Below are 23,234 nucleotides of genomic sequence, written 5' to 3' on the forward strand. Positions count from 1 at the left end.
TTATTGCACACTCCATATACATTTTCTATTAAGATTATGTTTTAAAAACAATTTCAATTAAAACATGATTTCAGTTCATGTGGCCGCATGTATGCACAGTGAGTGTGTAATATAGAGGGACTACCATTACTCTTTTATTTCCCTATTGATTTCTGTTGATCTCTTCCTTGATAAACCAAAAGAAATCAATTATTATAAGTCCACCCCATCCAAATGGAGACACGCAATTAGAATGAGATTCATATATTTGGTTAAAATATTGTTTATGTCCATAAAATTTGTAGGAATTTCTCTTTTTTCATCCTTCAACTTTATACATTTCGCATTTTTTCTCTAAACCTTTTTAAGAGATTTTTTCAGTAGTTTAAGGGTGAAAATAGGGACAAAAAAAAAAACGTTTTTTAATAATTCAAAGATAAATAAAATTTTTACCAAAAACTTTATAACTCAATTGACACTTCTTAGCATTTTCATTGAGAACGTCTAGAATTTAAATCTCCTTTCCACCCACTATGAAATTATCCAAATAAAAAAAATGAGAGAGAGAGAGAGAGAGAGAGAGAGAACCCAAACAAGATACAACAAGTAGCGTTTAATTGCTTTATGGGCCATCCTGTCATGCCCTAATGATAGAGAGAGAGAGTGAGTCGGGGAGTAAAAATTAAATAGAGTCTCAAATAAACATCATTTTTAATTACCTACAAATAAACGTGTCAGTTTTCTAATTATCTACAAATAAACATACTAAAGTACAAAAGGAAATGACCATAAATCCTAAAAATCCTAAACTGGATCATGAGACTTGATTTACATGATTCTGCTTAATTGTTAGCCATCAATTCCTATTCCTAAAGGGAATTTTCTTTCATCACTGACAGTTTTGGATCCCACTGTGAGCCTCTATGATATAAGGGTACCAAAATTGACTTCTAAAATTTGTACACTAGGACAGCAGTAAAAAGAGCATGTCCAAAATCACTTCTTCTGAAAGGTTACCATACAAAAGAATGCCGCGACACGGCTAATGATTCCAGTAATAATGAGGTAAATTAAACAACGATTCCAATCATGGAGATCATAGCCACTTTGCATTAATGAACTGCATCGAGTAATCAGCCACACTCCAGAGTACCTGAGGAACACAGCAGATAAAACTCTTACATGGCAAAACTGGCTATGTAATATAGTTGATTAGAGATGTACAATCTTAAAATAATTACTATGAAGCAATGTTTCCTCAAGTTACATCGAGATCTTATATGAGTCAAAAGAGTATGATGTAGAAGCAAGTTATAGCTCACATGCATAGATATGAAACTGTACAGAGGAGTTCAATGACAGAAAGATATAACCCAAACACAAGTTCTGAGTGAGAGTGGTCTAATTTCTTTGAGAACACTGCTGAGCTTCAATGATACCTAAAATAACCTAATCAAATCCAAAAGACTTACATCATGTCAAGTATGAATCATCACTTCTGTGTCAACGCCACTGAAATACAATGATATTCAGATCATTCAGTTAAAATTTCTGATATTTTTCTTGTCTTGCCACTGAATCTCTATTGAATCTCCAGGCATAGTTCCATTAATTAGTAGGCAGCAAGTTGTAGCATTCTCTTGGTAATTTAGAGTAAATAATTTTGTAAGCAAACCTATAGTCACTAATAAATTCTCTATATCTGAGTAGCTATTATTGAAGTAACTCTTACATATTCAATAGATAGGTACTGAATATTCCACATTTTCAGGAAATTAGCATTTTACAGTATCTAGGAGAGGCTTTCTTGGATGATAAAACTAATTTCTTCTATTAGGTATTTAAAAGGCAATGTGCATAAACCTGGAAAATGCCAGGAGCAACTTTTTCGTTAACCAAAATGCAGCCTTAAGAAGTCAACAGAAGACAGCACAAAGGAACCACATAGAAAGAACTCATTACCACTTAGTTTCCTCCCTTATATGTCTAAATTGCAATTCTGAGCATTGTATCCCAATTAAAATATTCACTGATGCCATTATTCCATATAAAATGACACAATGAGGTTTTAAGCAAATTTGGGCTGAATTCCCGGTAACAATATCCAGTTTTGCATGATTGTCTGTGCATGCACTAGGTTGCCAAGTTCATATCTGAGTGTGAATCCATTACATGGAGGAGGAGGGAGGAGGGGAGGAGGAACATAGTCACAACAAACCTTTCAGCATTTGCAATTACAAAAGCTTCTAAAGCCCACTTTGTGTAGCACAAATTTCCTAGATGCTTCACAAAAACACTGTCTGTATCCTGGGCCGCAATAAGAGTTAAAACAACAGGAAGAAGCACTGACCACTGCAAGGGGAAAATGAATTAGAACACTTGTTAGAAAAGAGACAGACAGAGTGAAAAATTACATATTATACACAATGAGTTGATTAATGTCATCTTCCAGTATATACCAGTTGGGCAGGACTAGGTTCAAGGTAGATGGCAAGTATATAAGCGATGCCTGTTACACAGTAAACTAGGCAGAGCAAAACAATGTAATTATCCGCAAAGGATGATCTTGGATTGTTGAAGAAATAGAACATGGACAGATAGACCAAAGGCTTGATGAATGTACTGAAATGATCAACTGTGTCTTTGGACAGAAAATAGGCCAGACTGCTCATCCCAGATGCACTCTCTCTCCAGTAGTGTAATTTGTCCAGAGAAAATGTTCTCAATGCGGAAATCTTGCTTAGTAGTGCTGAAAATGGACAATTAAAGATATACCATAAGAAAGGACGAAGTAAAAAAATCTACTTTATGAGTTATGACAACATAATTGATTTGTACATTCTAATTTTTTGCAAGATAATATGTACTTCATAAGGGAGATAACAGATTGCTACTTATATTTAAAAGGGAGGGGAGTGGTGATGATAAATTTTCATTTGAAATTGTAAAGATTTAGAAGAGGCAAAGTAAACCAGTGCCAGTAGGACAGTTGGCTAAGGCACTGGATTAAAACCAGGTGTCTCAGCCTCTCAGGTTTGACTCTCCTGTAATGCAATACATGTGGTTTCAAGTGATACTAGCATGATGTAATTCAGCAAAGGTGTTGGAAGTAACACCAATTCAATCTCATTTTCTATGGAACATCAACATGAAATAGCTAGCAAGTTTGCATTTTCAGACTTACAAACAGCAATGACAGAGTAAGTATAGCCGAGGGACCCAAATGTTTCATCGCTCACTTTAGCAAGAGTTCCCAAACAGGCTCCAGCAAGTAATAAAATCAGGTAATCAACTACTTCTAATCTAGCTTCTCGTAGTCGCTGCTTACCAACCCTGAAACATTTGACCATATGTTAAGAAATTTGTGTAGCAAGCTTGATAGTTGATGGAAGTCAAAGAAGGATAACCAACTCCCTTGTATAAATAGAAATTGTGAGTTATATCTTTAAAACTGAACAGCTTAACTAGCAGATCAATTTCAAATTCAATGCTAAAGTTTTCGAGGATGACCAATCAAAACTGTACCTTCCAGGAGAAAGCTGCACATAGATGTGTAGTTAACCTCTCATCTATCTTTCCAAATTACTTTCGCTATAGACACAAGCAAAGCTGATTGGCTTGTGTGGAATAGGAATCTAAGAGTTATTGGTTCATTTTTATCTAACCAGTTTCAGAAAGTAGAAAAATTTTGGTTGCTTTAGTTATCCAAATCAGAAAAGAATGGTGGATTATACCTCCCAAGGAAGTATTTGTATTGCCGGGCTACACCAGGAGTTTGTCGGTTGGATAAGTCCTTGGACCTTAAGAAATTATGCTGTATATGATCTCGTTTCAGCTCAACAGTAGACTTCATATCCTCCCAGAAATCCCCAGCAAAAGATTGTTCGGTAGCTCCATCGCCAGGATTTGAGCTAGTTGAGGGTGCTGCAAGTTCATCAACAAGTTGCAGCATATCTGGGGGTACTGGGTACCCATTGTGAAGCATCCATCTGACAGGAAGCTGTTCAGGAGTCACACTAGATTTTGGTTTCACTATACCTTCCAAAATGTCAATGAAGTGATCTGGAGGATTAACACGCTCTGGTACAGTGATCCCAAGGCCAGCAAAGTATTCTTCAACTTTCTTTACAGGTCCATGATATGCAGTAAGACCACCTTTGGCTAAAAGTATTATATCATCAAACATCTTGAATAAAGAATAACTGTATGGGAGAAGGGGGGAAAAGAATCAACCTCAAATTTTTACTGAACTAGTCATGAAAAAGAAAAATAAATATGTGACTCTATTCCTTCATAAATCTATTAAGAGGAAGAGAAAACAACGCTGATAACATGGTTGAACGAGCCAATTATAAATTACTTAACAGAAATCCCACATGAAGTCCAAAAATTCATTGAATTTATTTCCATAGTTAATTGATTGGAAATACTATACTAACATGGACAATAAAACTTCACTACCATGGACAGTAACCAAAATATAAAGACCTAATCAGGGGCGGAGCTATAGCATGGCTTGGGGGGTCCATGGCCCCTCCAAAATTTTAAAAAATTATTTTATATTATGTATAAGTATTAAAACTTTAAATATTTAGCTACAAAAATAGAAGTTGGCCTCCCTAAATGTTTGAGTTAGTCCAATAATGCTCTTATTTATTTTTGATAAGTACAATAATGCTCTTAAAAACCAATAGAATTTGTCAATTGGTCTAGTAGTTATAGAGACAAGGTAGTTTTTGGTTTCTCTAATTCGTATTTTGTACATGTTTAATATCAAATTAGACAGCTTTTGTATACACATTGGAGTTTAAAAGATGATAAGTTCTCCTAAAAAATTATCTTGCGAATATATATATTTGAAATTTGTTAATTTTATATACAATATATTTATAAATTATGACCTACTCTAGTATCAAAATTTTAATGTTTATATTTGTGTATGTACGTTTACGTACATGTACGATAGTTTATTTTCACTCGAAACTAATATATTGATACCAAAATTTGGCCCCCCCAAACAAAAAATCCTAGCTCCATCCCTGGACCTAATGAACCTCTCGTTGTGATCCTTTTCGCCAGTAGCTCACCATTAAAACCTATGCCTTTTTTGGTTGTTGTGCGAAATAGTAAAATAGAGAACTCGGATGTGTATATAAAGCTTTCAGTAAAATTCTTTGATTGCAATTTGTGACAAGTTATGCATAAACACTGAAAGACGAGCAAGACAAAAAGAAAAAGGACAAACATGTCATCATTTTAGTTTTAAAAGAACAATTATTTGTTGGCCATTTATGTAGACCACAAAAAAATTTTAGAGAAAAAAAGAGCATACCTCGGTTGGTGAAGAACCATGCAGATGTTTACCCCTTCAAGAGCTTCACGTCGAAGTGCTCTAAGAAGTTCATTACTCTTTTATTTCCCTATTGATTTCTGTTGATCTCTTCCTTGATAAACCAAAAGAAATCAATTATTATAAGTCCACCCCATCCAAATGGAGACACGCAATTAGAATGAGATTCATATATTTGGTTAAAATATTGTTTATGTCCATAAAATTTGTAGGAATTTCTCTTTTTTCATCCTTCAACTTTATACATTTCGCATTTTTTCTCTAAACCTTTTTAAGAGATTTTTTCAGTAGTTTAAGGGTGAAAATAGGGACAAAAAAAAAAACGTTTTTTAATAATTCAAAGATAAATAAAATTTTTACCAAAAACTTTATAACTCAATTGACACTTCTTAGCATTTTCATTGAGAACGTCTAGAATTTAAATCTCCTTTCCACCCACTATGAAATTATCCAAATAAAAAAAATGAGAGAGAGAGAGAGAGAGAGAGAGAGAACCCAAACAAGATACAACAAGTAGCGTTTAATTGCTTTATGGGCCATCCTGTCATGCCCTAATGATAGAGAGAGAGAGTGAGTCGGGGAGTAAAAATTAAATAGAGTCTCAAATAAACATCATTTTTAATTACCTACAAATAAACGTGTCAGTTTTCTAATTATCTACAAATAAACATACTAAAGTACAAAAGGAAATGACCATAAATCCTAAAAATCCTAAACTGGATCATGAGACTTGATTTACATGATTCTGCTTAATTGTTAGTCATCAATTCCTATTCCTAAAGGGAATTTTCTTTCATCACTGACAGTTTTGGATCCCACTGTGAGCCTCTATGATATAAGGGTACCAAAATTGACTTCTAAAATTTGTACACTAGGACAGCAGTAAAAAGAGCATGTCCAAAATCACTTCTTCTGAAAGGTTACCATACAAAAGAATGCCGCGACACGGCTAATGATTCCAGTAATAATGAGGTAAATTAAACAACGATTCCAATCATGGAGATCATAGCCACTTTGCATTAATGAACTGCATCGAGTAATCAGCCACACTCCAGAGTACCTGAGGAACACAGCAGATAAAACTCTTACATGGCAAAACTGGCTACGTAATATAGTTGATTAGAGATGTACAATCTTAAGATAATTACTATGAAGCAATGTTTCCTCAAGTTACGTCGAGATCTTATATGAGTCAAAAGAGTATGATGTAGAAGCAAGTTATAGCTCACATGCATAGATATGAAACTGTACAGAGGAGTTCAATGACAGAAAGATATAACCCAAACACAAGTTCTGAGTGAGAGTGGTCTAATTTCTTTGAGAACACTGCTGAGCTTCAATGATACCTAAAATAACCTAATCAAATCCAAAAGACTTACATCATGTCAAGTATGAATCATCACTTCTGTGTCAACGCCACTGAAATACAATGATATTCAGATCATTCAGTTAAAATTTCTGATATTTTTCTTGTCTTGCCACTGAATCTCTATTGAATCTCCAGGCATAGTTCCATTAATAGTAGGCAGCAAGTTGTAGCATTCTCTTGGTAATTTAGAGTAAATAATTTTGTAAGCAAACCTATAGTCACTAATAAATTCTCTATATCTGAGTAGCTATTATTGAAGTAACTCTTACATATTCAATAGATAGGTACTGAATATTCCACATTTTCAGGAAATTAGCATTTTACAGTATCTAGGAGAGGCTTTCTTGGATGATAAAACTAATTTCTTCTATTAGGTATTTAAAAGGCAATGTGCATAAACCTGGAAAATGCCAGGAGCAACTTTTTCGTTAACCAAAATGCAGCCTTAAGAAGTCAACAGAAGACAGCACAAAGGAACCACATAGAAAGAACTCATTACCACTTAGTTTCCTCCCTTATATGTCTAAATTGCAATTCTGAGCATTGTATCCCAATTAAAATATTCACTGATGCCATTATTCCATATAAAATGACACAATGAGGTTTTAAGCAAATTTGGGCTGAATTCCCGGTAACAATATCCAGTTTTGCATGATTGTCTGTGCATGCACTAGGTTGCCAAGTTCATATCTGAGTGAGTGTGAATCCATTACATGGAGGAGGAGGGAGGAGGGGAGGAGGAACATAGTCACAACAAACCTTTCAGCATTTGCAATTACAAAAGCTTCTAAAGCCCACTTTGTGTAGCACAAATTTCCTAGATGCTTCACAAAAACACTGTCTGTATCCTGGGCCGCAATAAGAGTTAAAACAACAGGAAGAAGCACTGACCACTGCAAGGGGAAAATGAATTAGAACACTTGTTAGAAAAGAGACAGACAGAGTGAAAAATTACATATTATACACAATGAGTTGATTAATGTCATCTTCCAGTATATACCAGTTGGGCAGGACTAGGTTCAAGGTAGATGGCAAGTATATAAGCGATGCCTGTTACACAGTAAACTAGGCAGAGCAAAACAATGTAATTATCCGCAAAGGATGATCTTGGATTGTTGAAGAAATAGAACATGGACAGATAAACCAAAGGCTTGATGAATGTACTGAAATGATCAACTGTGTCTTTGGACAGAAAATAGGCCAGACTGCTCATCCCAGATGCACTCTCTCTCCAGTAGTGTAATTTGTCCAGAGAAAATGTTCTCAATGCGGAAATCTTGCTTAGTAGTGCTGAAAATGGACAATTAAAGATATACCATAAGAAAGAAGTAAAAAAATCTACTTTATGAGTTATGACAACATAATTGATTTGTACATTCTAATTTTTTGCAAGATAATATGTACTTCATAAGGGAGATAACAGATTGCTACTTATATTTAAAAGGGAGGGGGGTGGGGATGATAAATTTTCATTTGAAATTGTAAAGATTTAGAAGAGGCAAAGTAAACCAGTGCCAGTAGGACAGTTGGCTAAGGCACTGGATTAAAACCAGGTGTCTCAGCCTCTCAGGTTTGACTCTCCTGTAATGCAATACATGTGATTTCAAGTGATACTAGCATGATGTAATTCAGCAAAGGTGTTGGAAGTAACACCAATTCAATCTCATTTTCTATGGAACATCAACATGAAATAGCTAGCAAGTTTGCATTTTCAGACTTACAAACAGCAATGACAGAGTAAGTATAGCCGAGGGACCCAAATGTTTCATCGCTCACTTTAGCAAGAGTTCCCAAACAGGCTCCAGCAAGTAATAAAATCAGGTAATCAACTACTTCTAATCTAGCTTCTCGTAGTCGCTGCTTACCAACCCTGAAACATTTGACCATATGTTAAGAAATTTGTGTAGCAAGCTTGATAGTTGATGGAAGTCAAAGAAGGATAACCAACTCCCTTGTATAAATAGAAATTGTGAGTTATATCTTTAAAACTGAACAGCTTAACTAGCAGATCAATTTCAAATTCAATGCTAAAGTTTTCGAGGATGACCAATCAAAACTGTACCTTCCAGGAGAAAGCTGCACATAGATGTGTAGTTAACCTCTCATCTATCTTTCCAAATTACTTTCGCTATAGACACAAGCAAAGCTGATTGGCTTGTGTGGAATAGGAATCTAAGAGTTATTGGTTCATTTTTATCTAACCAGTTTCAGAAAGTAGAAAAATTTTGGTTGCTTTATTTATCCAAATCAGAAAAGAATGGTGGATTATACCTCCCAAGGAAGTATTTGTATTGCCGGGCTACACCAGGAGTTTGTCGGTTGGATAAGTCCTTGGACCTTAAGAAATTATGCTGTATATGATCTCGTTTCAGCTCAACAGTAGACTTCATATCCTCCCAGAAATCCCCAGCAAAAGATTGTTCGGTAGCTCCATCGCCAGGATTTGAGCTAGTTGAGGGTGCTGCAAGTTCATCAACAAGTTGCAGCATATCTGGGGGTACTGGGTACCCATTGTGAAGCATCCATCTGACAGGAAGCTGTTCAGGAGTCACACTAGAGTTTGGTTTCACTATACCTTCCAAAATGTCAATGAAGTGATCTGGAGGATTAACACGCTCTGGTACAGTGATCCCAAGGCCAGCAAAGTATTCTTCAACTTTCTTTACAGGTCCATGATATGCAGTAAGACCACCTTTGGCTAAAAGTATTATATCATCAAACATCTTGAATAAAGAATAACTGTATGGGAGAAGAGGGGGGGAAAAGAATCAACCTCAAATTTTTACTGAACTAGTCATGAAAAAGAAAAATAAATATGTGACTCTGTTCCTTCATAAATCTATTAAGAGGAAGAGAAAACAACGCTGATAACATGGTTGAACGAGCCAATTATAAATTACTTAACAGAAATCCCACATGAAGTCCAAAAATTCATTGAATTTATTTCCATAGTTAATTGATTGGAAATACTATACTAACATGGACAATAAAATTCACTACCATGGACAGTAACCAAAATATAAAGACCTAATCAGGGGCGGAGCTATAGCATGGCTTGGGGGGTCCATGGCCCCTCCAAAATTTTAAAAAATTATTTTATATTATGTATAAGTATTAAAACTTTAAATATTTAGCTACAAAAATAGAAGTTGGCCTCCCTAAATGTTTGAGTTAGTCCAATAATGCTCTTATTTATTTTTGATAAGTACAATAATGCTCTTAAAAACCAATAGAATTTGTCAATTGGTCTAGTAGTTATAGAGACAAGGTAGTTTTTGGTTTCTCTAATTCGTATTTTGTACATGTTTAATATCAAATTAGACAGCTTTTGTATATACATTGGAGTTTAAAAGATGATAAGTTCTCCTAAAAAATTATCTTGCGAATATATATATTTGAAATTTGTTAATTTTATATACAATATATTTATAAATTATGACCTACTCTAGTATCAAGATTTTAATGTTTATATTTGTGTATTTTCACTCGAAACTAATATATTGATACCAAAATTTGGCCCCCCCCCAAACAAAAAATCCTAACTCCATCTCGGGACCTAATGAACCTCTTGTTGTGATCCTTTTCGCCAGTAGCTCACCATTAAAACCTATGCCTTTTTTTGTTGTTGTGCGAAATAGTAAAATAGAGAACTCGGATGTGTATATAAAGCTTTCAGTAAAATTCTTTGATTGCAATTTGTGACAAGTTATGCATAAACACTGAAAGACGAGCAAGACAAAAAGAAAAAGGACAAACATGTCATCATTTTAGTTTTAAAAGAACAATTATTTGTTGGCCATTTATGTAGACCACAAAAAAATTTTAGAGAAAAAAAGAGCATACCTCGGTTGGTGAAGAACCATGCAGATGTTTACCCCTTCAAGAGCTTCACGTCGAAGTGCTCTAAGAAGTAACTGAGAAGATGAACTGTCCAGACCAGTTGTTGGCTCATCCAAGATCAACAATGAAGGTTCCATGACCATCTCTAGCCCCACATTTACACGTTTCCTCTGGCCTCCAGAGATTCCTCGCTTCTCCACTGTTCCAACTAGAGAATCCCTCACTGCCTGAAGTCCCAAGCACTCAATGACTCTTTCAACAACTAGAACCTTATCGGGTTTGGGCAAGTCAGCAGATAGTCTACGGTATCAAGGAGTCCGGAAATAGAAATGAAAGAACAATGAGAATGGAACTAAATAAATTCCAGATATCAATCAATTTAATTTGGAAGTCAAATTGTAGAGTGAAGAATCAGTGGCAAGAAAAACGATATTTAATCATAAATAGGCATTAGAAAAGAATATGTTTGGTTCAGCATGACATATCAATTAATTGACAACATGGATTTGTAAAGTGAAACATATGGTAATAAAATTATAATAACTAGGATCTCCACAAAAGTATAAGGCTCTCACTGTTGAAATTATGCAGGGATATTTGTTTGAGACACATCATGTGCTCCAAATTGTGTCTTGTCAGAGATTTTAAATAAAGTATGAAACTCTAGACATTAAAAAATTTGAAGGCTTACTTTTTCTTTTCTTTTTTTTGGATAATTCAATAGTTACAATTGGGGAGAGGGGATTTGAACTCTAGATGTCTTGGAAACATTAAGTGGTTCCAAGCAACTGAGCTACAAGGTTCTTGGTGTTCTTTTTTTTTTTTTTGATAATTCGTTAATTACAACGGGGTAAGAGGGATTTGTAGCCTAGATGTTTTGGAAATACCAGGAGGTGCCAACCAGTTGACCTACAAGGCTCTTGTAGGCTTACTTATTTTGGTTATATCATATCTTTTACTAATATAGTTTTTGAGTTTAAGGCTCTAATTACTGAAATTGAATGGTGTAATACTTCTGATACATTTACCAGTTGGTCTAATGGCACCCCAGCTAGTAGGAGGGTGGGGGATGGCACTTCCCAAGTGAGATTGATCCTAAGTTCATGAGTTCAAGTCGCCCTAAATTATGTTAGGATAAAGAAGTTATTTATGGAGTTAGAGGAAAATTCAAAAACTTCAAGAATAGGCTAGTTATCATTGGAGTTAGAGGAAAATTCTAAAAATTCGAGAAGAGGCTAGAACCTTCATTAAATTTGAAGTAGGTTCAGGTAAAAATATATTTCTTTGGCATGATTGGTAGCATCCAAATGGTATTCTATATAAAAAATATGGACATAGAGCTATATATGATGCAACTACTAACTTCAATGCCAAGGTCCCAAGTTTCTTATAGGGAAAGAACTGGATTTGGAAACCTGCAAGATCAGAAAATTTAGTGAACCTACAAAGCAAGCATGGTTTGGGGATATTGGGAGAGGAAGACAAGCCAGTTCGATTCTGTCCAAATCTGGGCATAACTCTTGTGCAGAAACTTGGAATCACATCAGAGGCAAAAACCAAGAAGTGAGCTGTAGGAAACTAGTTTGGTTTCCTAGGCATATCCCTAAGCATACTTTTATAGGGTGGCTGGCTATTCAGAAGAGACTAGCAACAGAGGACAAATTTCTTTGGGGACTCAATGTTGATCCACAATATGCTTTACGTAGGAGTAGAAGAGAAGACGAAGATCACCTGTTTTTCCAGTGCCCTTTTTCAAACTGGTGCCTTGTAAGACACCCAAAATTCCACTGGAATGAAGTCATAAGTTGGGAAGAGGCTGTGTTTTGTCAACTAGCTCTATGGTGAAGTATTTACTACATATGGCAGCAGTGTAATGCAGTGATTCATCAAGGAAGGATTAACTCCGAGGAAGTTATATTGAAGATGATCAAATATGAAGTAAAGTGCAGATTACAATCTCAAAAAGGGTTTTGTAACTCTGTTATTAACAGAGCCATTTGTTGCTTTTGGGGTGTTTCTCATTCTGTTCTTAGGGACAATCCTTTAGGTGGATCCCCTGTTTGTTTCAGTGTTTCTTATTGATTTGGGGTAGGCTGTAATAGAGCTGATTATTTTCAGCTCTTTGGTTTAGGTGCTTTGTTGTATATGACTTTTAATTCTTTTGAAATAAATTGCACATTCATCTAAAAAAAAAATTGTCCGTGGTGTGTAACTAGGTATCAGAGTTCATATCAGCATTACTATAAGAAGAAAAAAAAAAAAAATTCTTTGAAAGCCCACATTGTGCAGGGGGCATAAAACCAAGCTACAGCCCACAAACACGGAGAAAGATGCCCCTATAACATCAATTTCCAGAATATGATAAATCCATCAAGGGGGGATGCATATTTGCAGTCCGTTTGTGTCCAGCCTTTTTGTTTAGCTTTTAGTATTTTTTTGTTTATGAACAGTTTTATAAAACTTCAATTTTTCAAAGTGCAAGTATATTTTTAGCTTGCGTTCAGCAAATAGCCAAATAAGCTAATGCCAATCGCACACTTGATAGACTCATAATTGAGTTAAGTTGTGGGGTTGGACCAATCAGCAATAATCCGAGTTTGATTAAAATAGTCTCTCTCTTGTGAAATGTAAGGTGATTGCAGTCGTTGCTGAAGGAAATGGAATCAATCTTTTGGCAAAACCATGTGTGTCAAATTGAAAGGAGTACAATTAATACCATCAGGTTTTTAAGTTTCCGTTAAAAAGTGAAGAAAATTTTGGCAAGTGATAATCTCTGACATATAATGATATATCCTGATATGTAATAATCTCTGAGACCATTGATAGTGATAATGAGTTATAAATTTCCATGGCAAATAGTTGCTACCATTATTGATAATGAGCAATAAATGAATTCCACATATGAATTCAAGAATGGTAACAAATATTGCAGATAGATTGCATGGCAAAAAATCACATACCTGCAGTTTGCACTAAATCGGAGATTCTCCTCTACTGTCAAGTTCCCATGCACAATATCATCTTGCGGTACAAAACCAATAATTTTCTTATACGATTGCATGGATTCATCTTTTCCATTTATGATAATTAAACCTGTCATGGTGCATCCAGTCACTTTTCCAGCCAAAGAAGAAAGAAATGTCGTTTTTCCAGCCCCTGAAGGACCCATGACAGCTGAAACTCGACCTGGCATGAATTTCCCGGAGACACACCTAAGCAAATGCTTTTTTTTCCCTTTTAAAGTAAGAGTTAGATCTTTAAAAGCCACCTCAATCGTAGGCCTAGTTCTGGTTTCACTACCGGTAGCCATTGAAATTACTCCTGAGAATGTTAAGTCCTTGTTTTGCTGTTGCATAGCTTTCTCCTTCTCCAGTTGACCATATGCATACTTAAATATTTGGCTATGAGTATGAATTTGTTTACCTTTTGGCAGCTTCTTTTTAATATTTTTGTCCCCGATTTCCAGATTAAAGCCCTCATGACTATCTGGATTTTCCTCAAAGGAATGCAACATTTTTGTGAGATTACTCGGTTCCTTTTTCTTTGCTTTGGGAGCTGCGGAAGATTGCCCAGATGTGCTTAAAGAACTTGAAGGCAAAGGTGGTAAACGAGCAGCATCTGTTGCAGGTTTGGCTTGACTTAAAACCTTCAACTCCCCCGACTGTCTTGTAGACTTTTTACGAGAAAATGTGCGGGATAACTGATTTTGCAACCCCACTGCACGCTTCTTGGCAGTATCTTTTGCAGATTTCCACCTTTCTCGTGCCTGTGCAGTTTCTCGTGCATGCCTGGCTGCAGCTTCCCTAGATTTAGCCTCTCTTTTTTCCCGAAGAGTGAGAACATGATCAGAACAGTTGTATATGATGATCAGCAGAGTGCAAAGAGCAGCCTGCATAGGCAAGTTAACCACATCAAATTCAAAATGCTGGACCCACAGGAGAAATAATGTTCAACAAACAGATCAGATAAATGTTTGGTTTTAGAAATGCTGAATGAAAACTCGGGAGATTGTAAATATTGTTCTCCAAATAAGTATGTATGTATTCTTGTTTCAAGAAACAACAAGTTACACTGAACCATCTAAAAAATTAATGTTCAACCTTTTATCTAAGGGCAATTACTTACAAAAAGCATAACCCCATAAAAATGAATATTTTGGTTTGCCGTTTTTGGATTACAGGTAGTCAACTTGAAGCACCCTGCAAAAGGGTTAACAAGAACCAAATCATTCAAACTGAAGATATGGAGTAAATTTACTGAGTAAACTAATTATCCATGTAAACAAGTAGTAAAAAGGCGAATCATCAATGAAAATGTCAATTACAGACATAATATGGTGCATCAAACTGATCTTATCACAATACACCCTGGGTTATATCCAAACTTCCTCTAGCCAAACTACGTATTATCAGAATAAATAACATAATCCGAGTAAAGAGATAAAGTTACAACTTGATGTCTTTATCTGAAAGTATACAAATGCATATATTTAATCATGAGATCTACTGTATTTAAGAGCCCAGTTCCTCCATATGAGATGTGACAATCTGACACTTTTTGCTTGTTTGACACATTTCTCCCCCAGACAGGTATGAAATTCACCAAGTATACTAGGAAGGACATTCAGAAATGAATGAGTTCTCCTTTAACACCCATTGACATGGGTTAGGCTTAAAAATCTTCATTTCCCAAATTCCTCATCTAAAGCAATCATAACAGTAAATGAGACAGATGTGCTGGGGAAAAAGATAGCTCCAAGATAGCTTGTTTACACATAGATTACATACAACAAGAAGACCATGAAATTTTGTGCACAAGTGAAGAATTGAGATTAGTGCCATGTTACATGGCACAAACCATAAAGATTAAAAAACTTACGTTTTTCAGCAGTGGCGCCCATCCTGCAGTAATGTCTGAAATTGCATGAGGAAATCATATTAGTACAAACAGATACAGAGAACCGAAAAATTGCACTATATTATTAAGGGACAAAGCCAGTTTGGAGGAATCTCCTCCTATCCATTATCTAGCCATTTAGATGACTATCCATGTGTACTTTAATCACATAATCTATTAAGTCATTTAAACCAGTCACATGGTTGTGTGATTATCATTTGATATCATATTTATGTGTCTAAAAGCACAAATGGATTATCATTCGAATTGCCACATGGTGGGTTGAAGGAAATTCTATATTATCAAGTCATGCCAAAGACATTAAACTGGGGAAAAAAAAAAAATTCTTGTACTGATTTATTTATTTATTTTGATAAGTAAAGAAATGGTTAATATATTGTAATGATTTGTATCAAGCGCTATACTAAAAATGAGATGGGTTGTGTGAGTTCTGAGATAAAAGCACTACCCGCTCCTGCAAGGAACTTTTTGTGTGGTAGTTGGACAGTAAGATCCTGGTGAACAGAAAATTTCACTGCTGCCTTCAACATCAGCCCAAATGTCAGCACCCCCACAAGTATGATTGGGTTTTCCAGGAGGCATTTGGTAACTGTATCTGCAAATTTGTCTCAACTAATGAATATTAATGCATGGTACAAAACCATAAGAAACCTCTGGAATAGGAGATAAAGAATGTCAAGACTAGATTAAAAAACTTACGGGTCACAGATTCCAGTCGTTTTATTAAATTTTGCAAGCGGACAGTAAGAACCTAATGGGCAAGCTTATTTACAAGAAAAAAGAACAAAAAAAAAACTGTTAGATACAGTTCAACACCAACAATGAGTTATGTTCCATCAATTTATCACATACTTACGTATCATGCAAGTAAGACCCTCAGGACAGAAGAAGCCCTCACAACAAGGTTGACAGTCTTGAGTTCTATAAGGCATACTATTTGAAGTTTTGAGATCAACTTTCTGGTCTTGGCCAACACTACAACCCCAACCTGGCTCACATCCAGAAGCCCATGAAGTCAAATTGCAGTTCTTGTTAGGTTTTAAGTAATTGTCATCTGCTGCCCCCCTCTCAAATAAACTACTGAAGTAGAATTTTATTTCTGCTGCTGTACATAGTCTCTGCGTGACATCTCCTGTTAAGTAGCTCACATTTGTTAGAATAATGGTCAAGTGATTAAAGTCATCATTTCTTAACACCTTAAACTTTTGGGACAATTAATAATTTATCATGATATTAGAGCAGGTGCTCCTAAGTTTGAATCTTATCTCCACTTTACCTCTCATTTAAAAAGTTAAAAATCTCACGTGTTGGGATTCACTTATTAAAAATCTCACGTGTCCACACATGAGTAAAAGTGTTAGAGTAATGGTTAAGTGATTAAATTTATCATTTTTTAACGGTTTAAGCTTTTGGGTCAATCTATAATTTATCAACATCCATCATCAGGACATAGGCAAGAGTATTCCTTTGAAGGGAAGGAATCCACAAGAAATGAAAGTTGAGATGTTAATATATAGGATCAGATTACTTAGCCTACAAACTTTATGTAGCCCTTTAGTTCCTGGTTCTATCTTGATACTAGCTAGATCTTAACATTCTGCACTGTAGATGAGGGTGGTCCAGCCATTCTGATGCATTTGGATTAGCTATTATCTGTTAGTTTATTAGCTTATTTTCTTATGTATAGTTCTTCAATGCCTCATTTTTTCTAGGTACAACTATACTTTTGCAAACTTTCAACAAATAATCAAATAAGCTTTGAGCAAAAAGTTAATCCAAACGCACGATATGCACCAAATGAAAAGTAATTTTCATAGCTTTGGGGATGTAATGAACAACCCTCCCTCTCACAAGTTATATTATTACCATAAGATTCTTATGTCTCTTATAAACTGAAAATTTGTGCCTTTTGTTTCATTTTTAATGCCCCTTGTTTGTTTCTAGCAAAACAAGAATGCTCCCTGTTTGTTATATAGAGATTTTATGAATCTACATGTCCTAACAAAAAGTTCTAAAGCATCATTGTACATGGGTGCAACATTTCTGCAAAGACAGCAAATCCATTTGCAATTGCCCAGAGAATCATACCTTTTGTCTTCTTAATACAATTAGTCAAGAAATCCAACTTCCCAGCATAATTGAATGCACCATTCCAATCAGTATTCCTAAAAAGAAAAAAAAAAAAAAAAAAATCGTGGGTCAGGACAAAACAAGTGGAATAAAGCATCAAACTATTTTTTTTTAAATAAATAAATAAATCAAATTACTCACACATCCTTAATGCAAAATCCCAAATTGCTAACAATGTCCTGGGTCAAAATTTTAGTGAGATTGGAAAGGCGACCATAGATAACCTGTGTAACAGCGGGAAGCAGAGCTGGGTCACCGGTCTTACTGTAATCATCTCCATCCACACAATGAATACAAGGCACTAGACCCACAAATACAATGAGAAACAACAAAACATGGGCAACCCAATTGGCATTAGCCCTGAAAACACTCATTCCCATCACTCGAACCTCTCCAAATCACAAACTCTAGGAAAACCATCCAAGTGATCACAATCATAAACCAAATTCTTGAATGGTAAAGATTATATTTTGGGAAATTCATATATAGTGATTAACCATGGCATCATGGGTAGTATTAGTCCTTCATTGTGCTACTTTCAAAACAAAGTTTTTTTTTTGTTTTTTTTTTTTTTCCAATTTAGTTTTTGTAGAACAAGAGTTGAGTGATAATGGGTGCTTTGGAAAAATGCTGTTTGAACGTTAGAGAATCTTGTTGCAGAACAACAATGGAGGTTGAACGTAACTAGGAAATGTTAGTTAAAGGTGTTGTGAGATTAAACCTTGTGAGCTTTGGAGGGTCCAGATTTGGAAATGAAGAAATGGCGGGGAGGAATGGGTGGCTAAATTGAAGGGATAAAAATGGAGCAGACTTGTTTTGTTTTTTTTGGAGAAACTGACACACTCAAACACAAACAATTGGCTCTTATTAATGGAGGGAAAATATTAATATTACTATTATTTTTAAAAATTGACTCTTTACCTACTTAAATTTGTATTTGTTTAAAATTAAAAAAAAAAAAAAAAACACACAAAAACAAACAAACAAACTTATATTTATATCTTTTGGACTCGGTTTACGTCCAGTGCATTAGTGTACTGGACACGTTAAAATATAGACATATATCCACATCCTAAAGTGTCCAGTACTTTAATGTACTAGACACAATCCCAACCTATGTCTCTTTTCCTCTCTTTAATATATAAAATTATATGAAAATTGACTTTCTATAATAAAAATGTGGGTTTCTCTCCGTTTTGGTTAAGAAAGTCGAGAGATAGCTAGAGATGCTCTTAATTCTCTTGGACACTCTCTAATGATACCCTTTGGCTTTGTTAAATAATAAACAAGATTTTTATATAAATTCTTATGACCTCTAATGTAAAAAAAATGGCATTTTAAGAAGTTCCCTATTTTTGAACAATAGTATCATTTCAAATAGAACTAATAAAAATTAAACTTAGATCCAATAGCTTGAAGGAAAATATTTGACTCAAACCTAAGATTTTTTATTTAAATAAAAATGGGTTGACTCGTGACTCAACTTGTTTTGCCCTGTGACCATATAAATTAGCAAATCACTTCAAATGCTAAACCATGTAAAAGAAACATAATGTCAACCATTCAGAGGTAATGACTACATTGAATCAAATAACAGCCACCAAAAAGTTTTCTTCCTAATTTGACCATGAGGCAACAAGAATAAGAGAAATTGAGCTTATAATATACAATTTTGAGAGTATCAAGTAGCTTAGATTGAAACATTTCTACATCTTTTGGTGTGATAAAAGACCCAAAGCATTGGTCTAAACCCTAAATTTTTGCAATAAAACTCATAAAATCCATGTCATTTTCATACTCATCTGTTGCAAATGAATCGTCTCTTTCACTGTCTCCAAGCGAAATGAAGTCTATATCTAAGAGGAAGAGAGTCGAATGAATATATCACTATTGCACAAGAATGCCAGCAAAGTTATGGACACTTGCTGTTATTTAAAAAAAAATAAAAATATATATATATATATTTCTTAATTTTATGAATTTTTTTAATGTAAGAAAAAGAAACCAAAACTATGTCATTTTTTTAGATGACAAATCACCTAAATTTTATGGTAATTATATCATTAGTGGACTTTAAATTATGTAAAATTAAGAGTTTATCTATTATTTAACTTATTTTTTTTAAGTATTTTGCCATTTTTGTTATTTAGCATTTTTTTTTTCATTTAACATGTGAAAAAATATGGCTTGTAATCTGATTAACCCGACTCAAGCAAAAGATAGCCAAATTTTTACTTGAAGCCATTTTCGACCCCAACTCAATTAACCAGACTCAACCCGTTTCAAATGTCTCTAGGCCCATTTGACCCTGGGCCAAGATGGGGCCAAGAAATACATTTGCATTTGTTTGGGCCATTAACTTATGGGTTTTCGCTTGTTAATGAGCTATGGCCACTTGGAAAGTTAGAGGTTAATGGGCTTAACCCAGCCTTGGTAATGTGCTAGTGTTTTGTTTTGTTATTGTTGATTTGGATCTCTCCATTTCTCTTTGAAATGGAGAGTGTCCATTTAAGGGTTGAGATTTAACTCAAATCAATATATGTCTTGAAATATGCCACATCATTTAAAAGACACTAACCTAACATTTCAAGGAGAAATGAAAGCCTTATTATTTGACAAGTGAATCAAGTGATGCAAACTGTATTAGTAAACATGAAAATTTATATACGAGCATCATACTTTTTTTTTTTGGATAAGTATATACAAGTAGCATACATAGACTCCCTCTAAATAATTATAAACTAAAAAATTTTTAGCTGAAATTGAAATTTTTTTTGTTGAAAGTGTAGAAAAAAAGAAGAACTAAAAGCTAGTTGAATGGTACAATGGAATTCATAAATAATACCAAAAAGTGCCACGGAACCATAAATAATTCAAAAAAAAAAAAAAAAAAGCTAAAATAAGCTGAAAGCTTATTTCAATACAAACGTGTGGTTACTTATCTCTATCATCTATCCTTATTGTCCATATAAGCAAAGGGGTATCCTAATAAGAAGCAATTACATATGAAAGCTTAATTCAAGTTGCGACTATGATCTAATGACTACCAAACTTACATTAGCATTCAAATCAGTCCCGCCAATAACCCAATTTTAAAACCCAAGCAAAATCATCAAGCTTTATACTTAATAATAAAACTCAATCATTAAGCTAATCAAAAGTGAAACAAAAAGAGATCCAAGGGGTTCGGTAAACAAAAAAAAAAAAAAATTAAAGAAAAAAAAAATAGAGAGACTCATACACCAACTACAGTTACCCCAAATCTATAGCAAAGAAGGAAAAAAAAATTCAATTAAAGAAAAGCATAATATTTCTTGCTATAAATGAAGGAAAGGGATGATCTTGGCAAATACAACAAGAAAAGAAAAGGAAAAAAAAAATACATAAATTTGATATCAAAATTTCCTTTAGAAACATAGGTGGAGAATTGGAGAAGCTTGACCATCTCTGGGTTTGATGGGAGGGAGAGAGAAACAGAGAGGAGAGGGATAGAGAGTTAGTGTCCGTTTGGCAAATATTATTTTTACCAACTTATTTTACCATTCAGCTTATTTCTGGTACTATTCATAGGTTCTACTGCACTTTTTGGTGCTATTCATGAGTCCTACTGTACTATTTCAGTTAACTTTTATCTTTATCTACAGTACTTTCAGCAAAAAATTTTCAGTTTTAGCAAAATAAGTAGATCACAAATGGACCCTTAGAGAAGAAAACCTAGATGTTGAAACTAACATTAGTTTAGCTTTTCAGTTAAGTCTCATGTTAGTGCTTTTAAATGACATAGCAGATTTTAGGCCATGGATTTATTTTAAATCAATCTTAGCCCTTAATTGGACACTCTCCATTTCTAATGGAATGGAGAGGATCCTAAGCAACCCGGTATATGCCACACCACACATGACTAAGACCAAACAAGCCTTAAGTTAATAATAATAATAATAATAATAATAATAAACAAACCCCTCACACAACGTCATTTCCTGACATCTTCCAATTTCTTGTAACAAGTATGTTAAATACTTTGAAAAATAGAAATTCATAGCATATTTAAGTTTATATATATATATATATAAATATTTTGAATTGTTCCATTTTGAGGATATTTAAGTTGGTATTTGTCATTTGATTTTCTGTTTTAAAATTTGTGTGTGTGTGTGTGTGTTTGTTTGGTTACCAAGAAATTGGCATGAAAGTTAAAAGAAAAAGGGAAAATAAAAAATAAAACACAAATGCCACATAAGTTTTTGATGTGAATTTTTCTAAAACCAGTTAAATATTTTCATTATTGTGATTAAGTAACTTGTAAGGAATTTATTAGCAGTATCAACATTTTTGGTGAGTTAGATGATGACAAGGAGCACACTGAAGTGGATACATAAGGGGTATGGATTAAATTGACATAGAAGTTTTTCTAATGACCAAAAGCAAACTATCCCTAAAAGTAAAGAACTAAAAGGCAAAATACTAATGATTTATCCTATTTATGTTGACATGAAACAAAATATTGTTTGTATGTTTGATAAAATAAGTTATGATTCTATTTTTACAATATTAATGAATAATTTATAATTAGAAAGGTTGTGTATGCAAAGCATTAATCTACCCGTACAAATCAATAATAATAAATCATTAATTTTATAGCATGAGAAATATTTTTACATCAAATGTTGAGACATGCGAGATCCTATCATTACTAATGAATAGTTAAGTGATACATTGTATATAAATAAAAAACCTCTTTCCTCTATATGTGATCAGAAAGGGGGGAAATTGGCTATAGTATGGAGACCCATCGCACTTGTCCCAAGAAGCATGAGCTCAAGCTAGTTAACAATCCAAACAAAAAATGCTACATATGCAACGGATGCAAGGAATATGGCAGCAAGGGAATGAGATACAGATGTGAAGATTGCGACTATGATCTTCACAAAGATTGCATGTTTAGCAAGCCCACCACAACCCACGAGATCTTCAAAGACTTCGTTTTCAAATTCTATGAGCAACCACCCCCTTCAAAACTCTACGGCAAAAGAACCAAGAGATATTGTAATGCTTGTGGGAAACATGTCAAGGGTTTCATCTACCATTGCCCTGAAAAGGACTTGGATTTGCACCCATGTTGTCTCAACCTCAAGAAAGAATTCCAAATTGATCATGTGAAATTTCACCTTTGTGGGACTAAGTCAAAGTGCATATTTTGCAATCAAATTGATTTGTCGGGAATTGAGGTGTGGTCGTACGTGTCCGAGTGTGGTGAGTATAATGTTCATGTTTCTTGCATAAGGGAATTGATAGTTGAGGAATTGGAGAATGGAACAACTGATATTTTGGCTTTGAAGAATTTGGGGCTGCCTATTCAACGTCGATTGAAAAGAAACGGTTGGATGGGTAAATTTGCTTGAAAATACTCAAAATATTTCTCAAGACAATTATCAGTATTCTTCTTAGTGATCCAATTACTTTTGTCAGTCTTCTTGCTGATTTGGCTAATAATTAAATAGATAATGGTGGTATTGTATTTATATTTTATCAATTTTCATATGGGCATGTATTTCTAGATTAAGGTTATATTTGGTGCAATTCTAAGTAATATTATACAATCTAATAACTTTTTACTATATTCATATTTTGAGAATTTAACCTTTAGAT

The 23,234-nt window shown here is 34.3% G+C and overlaps 2 protein-coding genes across 4 annotated transcripts; one reads left to right on the forward strand and one right to left on the reverse strand.

The window, feature by feature from the left end:
* Positions 1 to 673: 673 nt before the first annotated feature.
* On the reverse strand, positions 674 to 18,261 carry LOC112012652 (ABC transporter G family member 28). Of its 3 annotated transcripts, XM_065776313.1 has the most exons (15): positions 17,727 to 18,261; positions 17,544 to 17,620; positions 16,312 to 16,587; positions 16,155 to 16,218; positions 15,904 to 16,050; positions 15,417 to 15,451; positions 14,664 to 14,737; positions 13,499 to 14,427; positions 10,542 to 10,838; positions 9,117 to 9,437; positions 3,714 to 3,893; positions 3,164 to 3,312; positions 2,439 to 2,728; positions 2,198 to 2,331; positions 674 to 1,132 (listed from the first exon to the last, which is right to left on the reverse strand). In XM_065776313.1, the coding sequence occupies exons 1-15, from the start codon at positions 17,963 to 17,965 to the stop codon at positions 976 to 978; spliced, it is 3,369 nt and encodes a 1,122-aa protein (XP_065632385.1). In that variant the 5' UTR covers positions 17,966 to 18,261; the 3' UTR covers positions 674 to 975. The 3 variants fall into 3 exon arrangements, with proteins under 3 accessions (XP_065632385.1, XP_065632383.1, XP_065632384.1); XM_065776311.1 differs by lacking the exons at positions 674 to 1,132; positions 2,198 to 2,331; positions 2,439 to 2,728; positions 3,164 to 3,312; positions 3,714 to 3,893 and adding exons at positions 5,931 to 6,389; positions 7,458 to 7,591; positions 7,699 to 7,988; positions 8,420 to 8,568 and having other exon boundaries at positions 8,970 to 9,437; positions 17,727 to 18,260; XM_065776312.1 differs by lacking the exons at positions 674 to 1,132; positions 2,198 to 2,331; positions 2,439 to 2,728; positions 3,164 to 3,312; positions 3,714 to 3,893 and adding exons at positions 5,931 to 6,389; positions 7,458 to 7,591; positions 7,699 to 7,988; positions 8,420 to 8,568 and having other exon boundaries at positions 8,970 to 9,437; positions 17,810 to 17,945.
* Positions 18,262 to 22,366: 4,105 nt separating this feature from the next.
* Positions 22,367 to 22,987, forward strand: LOC112012651 (protein VACUOLELESS GAMETOPHYTES). The gene has a single exon (XM_024045029.2). The coding sequence runs from the start codon at positions 22,367 to 22,369 to the stop codon at positions 22,985 to 22,987; it is 621 nt and encodes a 206-aa protein (XP_023900797.2).
* Positions 22,988 to 23,234: the final 247 nt, after the last annotated feature.

Source organism: Quercus suber, unplaced genomic scaffold (assembly GCF_002906115.3).
Source record: "Quercus suber isolate HL8 unplaced genomic scaffold, Cork oak 2.0 scaffold_132, whole genome shotgun sequence".
Lineage (NCBI taxonomy): Eukaryota > Viridiplantae > Streptophyta > Magnoliopsida > Fagales > Fagaceae > Quercus > Quercus suber.